The sequence below is a fragment of the Serinus canaria genome, chromosome 2, assembly GCF_022539315.1.
Source record: "Serinus canaria isolate serCan28SL12 chromosome 2, serCan2020, whole genome shotgun sequence".
Lineage (NCBI taxonomy): Eukaryota > Metazoa > Chordata > Aves > Passeriformes > Fringillidae > Serinus > Serinus canaria.
Genome location: NC_066315.1, coordinates 1,026,778 through 1,036,416, shown reverse-complemented (window position 1 = coordinate 1,036,416; position 9,639 = coordinate 1,026,778). Strand labels below are relative to the sequence as shown.

General features: G+C 63.3%; 3 protein-coding genes across 3 annotated transcripts; 2 read left to right on the top strand and 1 right to left on the bottom strand.

Annotated features, from left to right (window-relative positions):
• Window positions 1-476: 476 nt before the first annotated feature.
• On the top strand, window positions 477-1,924 carry LOC127059173 (basic proline-rich protein-like). The gene is made up of 4 exons (XM_050970408.1): window positions 477-949; window positions 1,030-1,134; window positions 1,209-1,292; window positions 1,402-1,924. Exons 1-4 carry the CDS (start codon window positions 477-479, stop codon window positions 1,922-1,924), a joined length of 1,185 nt encoding a protein of 394 aa, XP_050826365.1.
• CAMP (cathelicidin antimicrobial peptide) lies at window positions 1,925-3,481 on the top strand. The gene is made up of 4 exons (XM_009085744.4): window positions 1,925-2,129; window positions 2,498-2,605; window positions 2,684-2,767; window positions 3,335-3,481. Exons 1-4 carry the CDS (start codon window positions 1,956-1,958, stop codon window positions 3,443-3,445), a joined length of 477 nt encoding a protein of 158 aa, XP_009083992.3. The 5' UTR covers window positions 1,925-1,955; the 3' UTR covers window positions 3,446-3,481.
• Window positions 3,482-4,584: 1,103 nt separating this feature from the next.
• LOC103813032 (cathelicidin-B1-like) lies at window positions 4,585-5,617 on the bottom strand. The gene is made up of 4 exons (XM_009086242.2): window positions 5,333-5,617; window positions 5,004-5,108; window positions 4,825-4,908; window positions 4,585-4,713 (listed from the first exon to the last, which is right to left on the bottom strand). Exons 1-4 carry the CDS (start codon window positions 5,615-5,617, stop codon window positions 4,585-4,587), a joined length of 603 nt encoding a protein of 200 aa, XP_009084490.2.
• Between the last annotated feature and the right edge of the window lie 4,022 nt (window positions 5,618-9,639).

Sequence of the window (9,639 nt, the reverse complement as noted above, 5' to 3'; positions counted from 1 at the left end):
TGTCCGTAGGAATGGGAATATTGGAACAAATACCTCTGGAAGAGCAGCAGCTCTCCTGACCCCAGGGCTGTCAGTGGCCCCAGGGCTTCCAGAGCGCTGTTCCCAGGCCCAGGGATCCCGGGAGGCTCAGGTGTCTCCCAGATGGGCTTCCCGGGATTCCTTCCCCAGGGATTTCTTTGCTTTTCCATTGTGGATAAAGCGAGGAGAAAGGGGAGCTCCTAGCTCCAACGGCAACAGGAAAATCCTTAATTTTGGGGAAATGAGAGTTGCTCACCCAGGGAAGGCAAACTGGGAGAGCAGGATACACACAGTGCAGTCCTCGGTACACAGTGTTCCTGAATCCAGGGAAAACCTGGGCCTGGGGTGTTTGGAGGAATCTGAGCAGGGTGAGAGGGATTTTTAAAACCCCAAATCGTGTAAAGAAACTGGAAGAGGGGAGGGGGCTCCTGGTTCTTCTCTCTGTGGGCAGTAGGAGGATGCTGTGGCTCCCAGCTCGGGAGGAGCAGGATCTCGGTGGCACCGGTGCTCCCAGAAGCCGGGAGCAGGCACAGGGAAGGGGCCGCGGAGGGGGATCGGCCCCGCCGAGCTCCAGCATCGCCGCATCCCCTGCAGGTCCAGGCGCGCTCCCCCGCGGCACCGGGCCAAGGAAAACACCGGCAACCCGATCCCTTCCCGCGGCACGGGGGCCGCTGTTTATCCTGGAGCCGAAGCCGGGGGCCCCGAGCCGAGGGCCGAGCCCGAGCCCGGCGCTGCTGCCGAGGCGGGGGCTCATTGCCGGGGTGCCGCCCGCATGGCGCTGCTGCTGGGGGCCGTGCTGCTGGCGGCGGGCGCTGCCCTGGCCCCGGCCGTGCCCCCGGCCATGCCCGCGCCCCGGGAGCTGGCGCGCTCCGTGCTGGAGACGCACGGGCAGGAGCTGCGGCTGCTGCGGCTGCTGGGAGTGGCCCGGACGGTAGGAAAAGGGGTGCGGGGGGTGCTCCCGGCTCCGGCACCCATCCCGTGCGGGGCCCCACGGAGCTTTTCTCCCGACAGAGCTTCGACTGGGGGACCCACTTCAGCATCAACTTCACGGCCCGGCAGCCGCCCTGCCCCAAGCCCGCCCCGGACCCCCGCGGCTGCCGGGGCCGCCCGGGCAGGGTGAGCGTGGGGTGGGACCCCCAAACCCGGGGCCGCGGGGGGTCCCCGGCGTGCTGAGGCCGCTCTGTCCGCAGGTGCAGCGCTGCTCGGCCCAGGTGTCCGTGTTCACCTTCCTGCCCGACGTGCCGCTGTCGATGGTGGAGTGCGGCCGGGAGCCGGTGAGGGCTCCGGGAGCGCATCCTGGGGCTGGGACACGCGTCCCCCTCACTTCGGGGGTTTTTTTTGTCTCTGGAGTGAAACCCCCTCCCCCTTTATTTCTCCCCGCAGCAGCTCGGTGACAGCGCCCTGCCCCGTTCCCCTGGCACCAACCCAGGTCACTCGTCCTCCTCATCCTCATCATCATCCTCGGGGCCCCCCCTGCGGCCTCGGCCCCCTCCCAGTGCGTCCCTGCAGGGACCGTCCCGCCGCTCCCTGTCCCCAGCGGAGCTGCAATAAAGAGATTTCGGGGTCGGACGTGTGCGTGTGTGCGGGTGACGGTTCGGGGGACCCGGGGGCACCCTCGGCCTTGGGCAACAGCGATGGAGCAACTTTGGGGTTGTGCAACCCCGCGGGCACCGACCTGACACGGACAACGTGTCACCACCCGAGGGGTCCTGGCCCCCAAACCCCCCGAGCCCAGCCAAGGGGCTCCCGAGGGTGGGGACCCCGAGGGGTTCAGATGCCACCGCCCATCACGGGGACCCCCCCGCCCCGCACATCCCCCCGAAAGAACGGCCACTCTGCGGCTTGGGGCCGGGCGTTTCCCAAGGGGCAGCCCCGGGGCGGGTCCCCAACCTCCCGTGGGGGATAAAAGGGGCCCGGGGGTGGCCGTGGGGACAGCGATGCCGAGCTCGTGGGTGCTGGTGCTGGCGGTGCTGGGGGGGGCCTGCGCCCTCCCCGCCCCGGCGTCCCTCTCCTACACCGAGGCGCTGGCGCAGGCCGTGGATGCCTACAACGAGCAGCCCGAGGTGCAGAACACCTTCAGGCTGCTCAGCGCGGAGCCCGAGCCTGGCCCGGTGAGTGCTCCCCACCCGGGACCCCCCACGGGTGACACCCCCACCCCACTCGTGGTGCCTGACTGGGGCTGCCCAGCCCGACCTTGAGTCCTCCCTGGTGAGTGCCCCCCGCTCGGGACCCCTCATTTGTGACCTTGACCCCTCTTTCTGTTCCCCCACTCGTGGTACCCCACTCGGGGCGCACAGTGCCGACCCCACTCGTGAGTGCCGCCCACTCGTGACCCCCCATTTGTCACACACCCCTCATGATCCCCCCCCTTGCCACTGCTCAGCGCTGGCCCGGATTGCCACCCCACTGGTGACCCCCTCCTAGTGCCACCCGATTGCTGACCCCTCTCCTGTCACCTCCCACCCACGCGTGTCCCCAGGACGTGGAGCTGAGCTCGCTGCGGAGACTCAACTTCAGCATGATGGAGACGGACTGCGCCGCCAGCGCCCGCGCCAACCCCGACGACTGCGACTTCAAGGAGAACGGGGTGAGGAGGAGGAGGAGCGGGAGGAAGGGGGCACGGGGGCCCGCTGCCATCCCCAGGTGACACCGCGTGTCCCCCCAGGTCATCAAGGAGTGCTCGGGGTCGGTGCTGTTCCGGCAGGACTCCCCCGAGATCGACCTGGGCTGCTCCGACGCCTCCTCCGACGTGAGTGGGGGGGAGCCGGGGCTGGGAGGGGTGGGGAGGGTCCCTGAGGGTCCCTGAGGGTCCCCGCCTGCCCCGCGTCCCCCAAAAGGGACACCCGGGGGCTCCGCACCCCCGCGATGGCTCCACGGGAGGGTGGGGGGTCCTGGGTGGGCGGTTTCAGGTGCAGAGTCCCATGAGGGGGGTCCTGGCTTTGGGTGTGGGGTGCAGGGCCCCAGGTGGGGCGTCCTGGGTGGGGTCTGGGCTTGGGGACGTGCGTGGGGTCCCAAGTGTTGGATTCTGGATATGGGGTGCAGAGTGTCCCAGGTGTGGGGTCCCTGGGGTGGGGACACGAGTGGTGTCCCTGGAGTGGGACCTGGGGATGGGGGTCCCTGGTGTGGGATCTTGGGTGGGATCCTGGGGATGGGATCCCTGGTGCGGGGTCCTGGGTGGGATCCTGGGGATGGGGTCCCTGGTGCGGGGTCCTGGGTGGGTTTCCAGCTGCGGGGAGCCCTGGGAGGGGTCCCGGCTGTGCTCCCAAGGGAGAGTCCCGCACCCCCGCACCCCCTGACCCCCCCATCCCTCCGGCAGCCGGTTCTGATCCAGCGCGGCCGCTTCGGGCGCTTCCTGAGGAAGGTCCGGCGCTTCCGGCCCAGGGTCAAGTTCGACGTCCGCCTGAAGGGCTCCGTGGGGCTGGGCTGAGCAATAAAGGAGCCACCGGGAGTGGCCGTGCGGGCACCGCGTCCTCCTGTCTCTGTCACACGGGGAAACTGAGGCGCGGCTGGGACACGGGGCTGTCCGTCCTCAAGGGGACGTGGAGTCGGACTGGAGACAGGGAGGGGTTCGCTCTGAGGAGCCCCCAGGACCCCACCCAAAAAAGGGGCCACCGTCAGCCCCAGGGTGTCACTGTCCCCACAGAGTCATTGTCCCCGTGGTGGCATTGTCCCCACTGCATCTTGTCCCCCCTAGCCAGCAGTGATGGCAAAGAGAGGTGGGGAGGGGACGCAGGGGACACAGTGAGCCCTCCAGGGAGCTGCAGGGGAGGGGCTGGTGGGGTTCAGGTCCCGAGGGGACCCCCACGGTGGACCCGGTTTGGGACAGGGACATTGTGGGTGCAGATTTGGGGGGCTCGGGGACCCCCGTGCCCCAAAAGTGTCTGGAGCAGCGTCATGGCTGCAGCCCCCTGGGGGTGTCCCTCCTGTCCCCCCAATATTCCTGCGGGTCTGTACCCCACAAACCCTCTGTGGGGACCCCACAGGCTCCGGGGGACCCCAAGGGTGTCCTGGGGACAGGGAAGGACAATCCCAGGGCTCCAAGTCGCTGCAGGGGGCCGGTGCCAGGAGGAGAGCTCGGTGGTGCCCGTGTTGTGCCCATTTTGGGGAGCTGCTCCTGCTCCCCCGGGACCTTCAGTCACCAGCACCGTCCCCATCCTCGTGTCCCCCTTGTGGTGACAGTGGCAGGGAACGGCACGGCAGGGCCGGGAAGCAGCTGGAGGTGGGGAGGGGCCGTCGGGGGGTCCCGAGGTGGCAGCACCTGCAGGGGGGTCCCCTTTACCTCTCCACGGCCTTTGAGAGGTGGAGGGACCCCAGATCTGCCCCAGACAGGGCCCCCCACTCGTGACACCCCCCCATTCATGACCCCCATGGTATTCCCAGCTCTCACAGCTCCTTGGCTGGGCATGGGGGGATCTGGGGGGGCCGGGAGTGCTCAGGGGTCCCCACTGGGGTGCAGAGACAATCAGGGTGACACTGGGAGTGATGCAGGGACCTTTATTGAAGTGAAGCACCTGGGGAGGGGGCACAGGGTGGGGACAGAGGGTGGGGGCACAGCAGTGTCACCCCTCAGGGTCTGGGTGCCTTGAGGTTGAGCCTGTCCCGGATCCAGATCCGCCCGCACTGGAAGAATCCCCGGACACGCTGCTTGACCTTGCCAAAGAAATCCTTGATCTTGGATTTCCAGATGTGGCCAAGCTGGGAAAACAAAGAGCAGGGTCAGACTTGGGGGGCGGGGGGGGATGAGGAGGGGACCTGGGGGACCCCCGACCGCCAGGGGGACACGGAGCCATTCCAGCCCCTTCTCACCTCGGCCGGCGCCTTCTCACAGGAGAGCTCCACCGTGGGCTGCTGCCCCTCCAGGAACACGGAGCCCTGGCACCAGGTCACCACCTGTGGGGCACAGAGGGGACACAGGAGAGCCCAAGCCCCTCGTGCCTCAGTTTCCCCACTGGATAATTCCCGGTTCCCACGGGACGAAGCCTCACCCCGAGCCAGCGGCTCTTGCAGTTGCTGGTGGTCATTCCCGGTGTCCTGCACGTGGTTTCCTCCAGGGTGAAGCTCAGCTCCTGCCGGCTCTGCAGGTCCGAGGGCTGGGAAAAGGGACAGGATCCATTAGGGATCCACCTCCCCCCAGTGCCCAGCCCCACAACGGGCCAGAACCAGCCCCAAGAGGGGCCACATCCAGCCTGGAATGGGTCAGGCTCAGCCCCTCAGGGCTCAGCCCCAAAATGGGGCAGATCCCCCCTGAGCAGGGCCAGATCCAGCAGTGCCCACTCCTGGAGCTTCCCCTGGAAAGGGAGAGCTCAGCACTCACCCAGCCGGGCCGGGGCTGAGCCTCCCGCAGCCGCAGCACGAAGGGACTGACGGCCCTGGCGTTGAGCAGCTCCACGGCCGCCGCCACCACGTCCCCGTAGCTCAGGGACCGCGGCGGGGACGAGGACACCGCGGTTCCACCCTGTCCCTGCGTGGCTCCATCCTGTCCCAGCGTGGCTCCATCCTGTCCCAGCGTGGATCCGCGTGGCTCTGCCGTGGAGGCTCCAGCCAGCCCCAGCCCCAGCAGCAGCAGCAGCAGCGGTGGCAGCGCTCGGCACGGCCCCATGGCGCTCCTGGATCCTGGATCCTGCTCCTGCTCCCCAGCGCGCCGGCAGCGCTTTTATGGGAGCTGCCCTGGGCGTACCAGGGGCTGGCACGGAGGGACGTTCCAGGGGGATGAATCTGGCCAGGAGCCCAGCCCAGCGCGCTGCAGTGCCCAGGGTGTGCTGGTCACCGGCGGTCAGCAGGGCCACAGGGCCGGGGCCCCCTGCCATGTGTGACCAGGGGTGACAGCGAGGACAGGGACAGTGGTGACAGACACTGTCAGATTAAGCTCTTTTCTGACCCAGAGATGGGGCAACTGAGAGGTGTTTTAAAATTTTTTATTCCATTTTCAGTCTCATGAGAAGGGTGAGACAACACAGATGTTATAATTCACACCATCACAATCAAAACCCAACCATTCCCTAATTACAACACATTATAATTGTTTCTTGACCTATCAGCTTTTGCCACACCATGCTGTAAATGTTTTAAAGTCAATCATCTAAAATCACTTTTTAATCTTTCATAGTTCTACTTCTCCAAAGTATCCCGTCTTATTTGCAAGGCCATCCTTTAAAACTTGTTTCCAGTCCCATTTCTCCCTCAGCAATGTCTGACCTACTCCATGGCCTTTCTAAGTCAGCATTTCTTATCTCAGTTTGCACACAGATGCACACACTGTGAGCCTTCTGTCAGGCTCGGAGAATTCCCTACAAATCCATTTCCCACACTGGCCGTGGATGGCCCAGAGCGTGGTGGGGATGAAAGGTCCGAGCCAGGTGAGGGTCGAGTTCTTCTCCCAGGGAACAGGGACAGGACAAGGGGAAACAGCTGGGCCAGGGGAGGTTCAGGCTGGATTTGGGAAAATTCCTTCCTCAAAAAGCCTGTCCAGCCCTGGCACAGCTGCCCAGGGCAGGGGGGAGTCCCCATTCCTGAAGGGATTTAAAATCCCTGTGGATGTGGCACTTGGGGACAGTGTCAGTGGTTGCCCCCGGCAGTGCTGGGGATGGTTGGGATTTTTGGCCTCCGAGGATTTTTCCCCTTGATTCTCTGCAGACAGACGGGGTTTTCCAGCCCGGGGTTGATTTGTGGCCTGTCCCCTCTGCAAACAGGGCAGCAGGAAGCTCAGAGGACACCCAGGATCCTGCCCCGAGGGTGACCCTCGGCTCGGGCCCCCAGGAGACACCCAGCAGTGGAAAACATCCTCATAAATCACACGGGGACAACGACACCGGGAGTGGCACCGGGAAGTGCCCAGGGAGGGACGGTGTCAGTCCCTGCCCTGCAGCAAACCCCACCTGACCTCGGAACATTCCAGGTGCAGCCAGGTCCAACCTTCCACGGAGAAGGGTGGGATCATCCTGCACCACATCCAGGCTGACCTCCAGGGATGGGGATCCAACACATCCCCAGGGATTGATTGGTCTCACTGCTTCCCTTCAAGTCTTTCCCAATTCCTTCCAAACTATCCCCCATTCCTCACAAATTCCCTTTAAATTCTATAATTTCTTCCAAATTCTTCCCTGTTCTTTCCCAGACTCCCTCCAAATTCTTCAATTCCTTCTGAATTCCCTCCAAAATCCTCCCAGCCCCCTCCAAACTCCTCAGTTATTCCCATTTTCTCCATGTATCCCACCTAGGATTTAACGGCAAGAGAGTTTCAAAATAGATGTGAAATATTTGAATTTCATTTTTAGCTGCCTGTGCCAGCCCTGAGCAGGCTCCAAAAAGCCACAAAATCCTTGGAGGCCATTTTAGGAATAAAAAAGGAAAAATTCAGTGAGTTTTCCTTGGGAAGTTGTGATTCCCAGGACGTCTCCCACCTCTGACAGGGACAGTAAATCAAAACAAACCCCGAGCCCTGAGCTGGGGAAATTCCCTGCTCATAAATCTGACTCGGGGTTTGTTTGCCCTTCCCAGGATTGAGCTGTCCCTCCTCATTCCGGAACAGCCCCGGGTTTGTCTTGGAGCCGCTCCCACAGCCAGACCCTGATCCGACCTGGGCTCTGGAAGGTTCCCAGTCCCAGGTGGGGGCTGGATGGGCTTTAAGGTCCTTCCAGCCCAGCGAGTCTGGGATGTTGGGATACGGAAGTGAGGGCACAGCTGGTCCATCATGGAATCATCCTGGGGTGTTTGTGTGGGAATGGAACACAAGTCCCATTCCACATCACCCCTGCCCTGGGCAGGGACACATCCCACTGCTCCAAGCCCCGTTCAGCCTGACCCTGGCCACTGAGAGGGATCCAGGGGTAGCCACAGCCGCTCTGGGAATTCCATCCCAGCCAGGAATTCCTCATTCCCAGTCTCCCATCCATCCCTGCCCTCTGGCAGTGGGAGCCATTCCCTGTGCCCTGTCCCTCCATCCCTTGTCCCCAGTCCCTCTCCAGCTCTCCTGGAGCCCCCTCAGGCCCTGGCAGGGCTCTGAGCTCTCCCTGGAGCCTTCTCCTCTTCAGGGGAACATTCCCAGCTCTCCAACCTGGCTCTAGCCCTGCAGCAGCTCCGGGGCCTGCTCTGGATCTCTGCAGCGACTCCGTCCCTGCCCGGTCCCTGCCCGGTCCCCGTTTCCCGCTCCGGGCCTGGCCCCGGTTTCCACGGCGACGGCACCTCCCTGGTCTCCATGGCAACCGCGCCGGAGGGGGCGTGGTCACTTCGGTCAACACGCACGGGCGCTTCCGCGTTAGGCCACGCCCTCATCGTAACCTCGCGCATCGACCCGGAAGTTGCGGATTCCCGCGCTCACAGGGCGCCGCCATGTTGAGAGGCCGGACAGCATCCGGGCAGCGCGGCGGGTGCTGTGATTGGCGGAGCGTGGCATGTGATGTGAAGCTCGCACCGCGATTGGTGGGCGGTGCCGCCGCTTCCGCGCGGTGCGGGTCGGGGGTCCTGGGGCGAACCCGGGATGGGGGAAGGTGAGGGTAAGGTGACGCGGAGTCCCGGCCCTCAAACGCGCCTGGAGCCGGGACACAGCGGCTCCCGAGACATTTCACCGGTTTTATTGGCTTTAAAGTCCCGTTGCACCATCCGCCAGCACTGAAGGGCGGGAATGTCCTTACAGGAATTGCAGAGTCATGGAATTGCTGAGATCGGCAAAGCCCTCAGAGATCCCGAGTCCAAGCCCAGCACTGCCCCGTGTCCCCAGGTGCCACATCCACAGCGCTTTTCAATCCCTCCAGCAATGGTGACTCCACCCATGCCCTGGGCAGCTGGGCAACTGGGCCAGGGCTGGAGATCCCTTTCCAAGAGGAACATTCCCAATATCCACCTGAACCTGCCCTTGAGGCCGTTCCCTCTTGTCCTGTTCCCTGGGAGCAGAGCCTGACCCCTCCTGGCTCCAACTTCCCTCCAGGGAATTGCAGGAGCCAGAAGGTGCCCCCTGAGCCTCTTCTTCTCCAGGATGAGCCCCTCCAGCTCCCTCAGAAGGATTTGGGATCTGGGAGGAGAATGCTGAAAGCCCCAAAGTCAGCACCCCCCAGCTGTCAGGAACATCCTCCTGCCAAAACCAGCACCAGCCATGGTGGGAGCATCCCGAATTCAGGCATCCCAGATTTTCCCCAGGCCAGCCCCAGTTCCATGGAGATCTGGGAAAGGGAATGGATCCATGGGCTCAGTTTGCTTGAATTTGTTGGAGCTTCCTTCTCTCCCCATAACAGCACCAGGCCCCTGGGAAGGCATTGGAGAACATCCCAGAAATCACCTTTTCCTTGTCATAATCCAATTCCAGAGGTTCCAAAAGCTGCTGGGAATTCAGGCCAGGCTGGATTTCCCAGGAAAAAGCTTCCACACGACTGGAACTAAACTTTCCTTTGTCCTCTCCTATATCCACCCCTCCACCCAACCCAACCCGACCCTCCCTGGCACAACTCAAGGCTGTTTCCCCTCATCCTGTACGTTTTCCTTGGCAGTGTTGGCAACTACACAACATTTAAAATATATTTTATTTCTCTAGTCAGGCTCAGTTTGCCTTTGCCTTGGAGAAGTGAATTAGAGGAATATTTTTTAGGTGTATTGTTCCCCTCTGTGAGGCTTGATAAGCTTAACATCTCA

Coding starts and splice junctions, on each gene's coding strand:
- LOC103813032 (XM_009086242.2), bottom strand. CDS start 5,617: ATGGGGCCGTGCCGAGCGCTGCCACCGCTGCTGCTGCTGCTGCTGGGG. Junction 5,109..5,332: donor CTCAGCCCCGGCCCGGCTGG/GTGAGTGCTGAG, acceptor CCCTTTTCCCAG/CCCTCGGACCTGCAGAGCCG. Junction 4,714..4,824: donor GTGAGAAGGCGCCGGCCGAG/GTGAGAAGGGGC, acceptor TTGTTTTCCCAG/CTTGGCCACATCTGGAAATC.
- CAMP (XM_009085744.4), top strand. CDS start 1,956: ATGCCGAGCTCGTGGGTGCTGGTGCTGGCGGTGCTGGGGGGGGCCTGC. Junction 2,606..2,683: donor GCGACTTCAAGGAGAACGGG/GTGAGGAGGAGG, acceptor GTGTCCCCCCAG/GTCATCAAGGAGTGCTCGGG. Junction 2,768..3,334: donor GCTCCGACGCCTCCTCCGAC/GTGAGTGGGGGG, acceptor TCCCTCCGGCAG/CCGGTTCTGATCCAGCGCGG.
- LOC127059173 (XM_050970408.1), top strand. CDS start 477: ATGCTGTGGCTCCCAGCTCGGGAGGAGCAGGATCTCGGTGGCACCGGT. Junction 950..1,029: donor TGCTGGGAGTGGCCCGGACG/GTAGGAAAAGGG, acceptor TTCTCCCGACAG/AGCTTCGACTGGGGGACCCA. Junction 1,293..1,401: donor TGGAGTGCGGCCGGGAGCCG/GTGAGGGCTCCG, acceptor TTCTCCCCGCAG/CAGCTCGGTGACAGCGCCCT.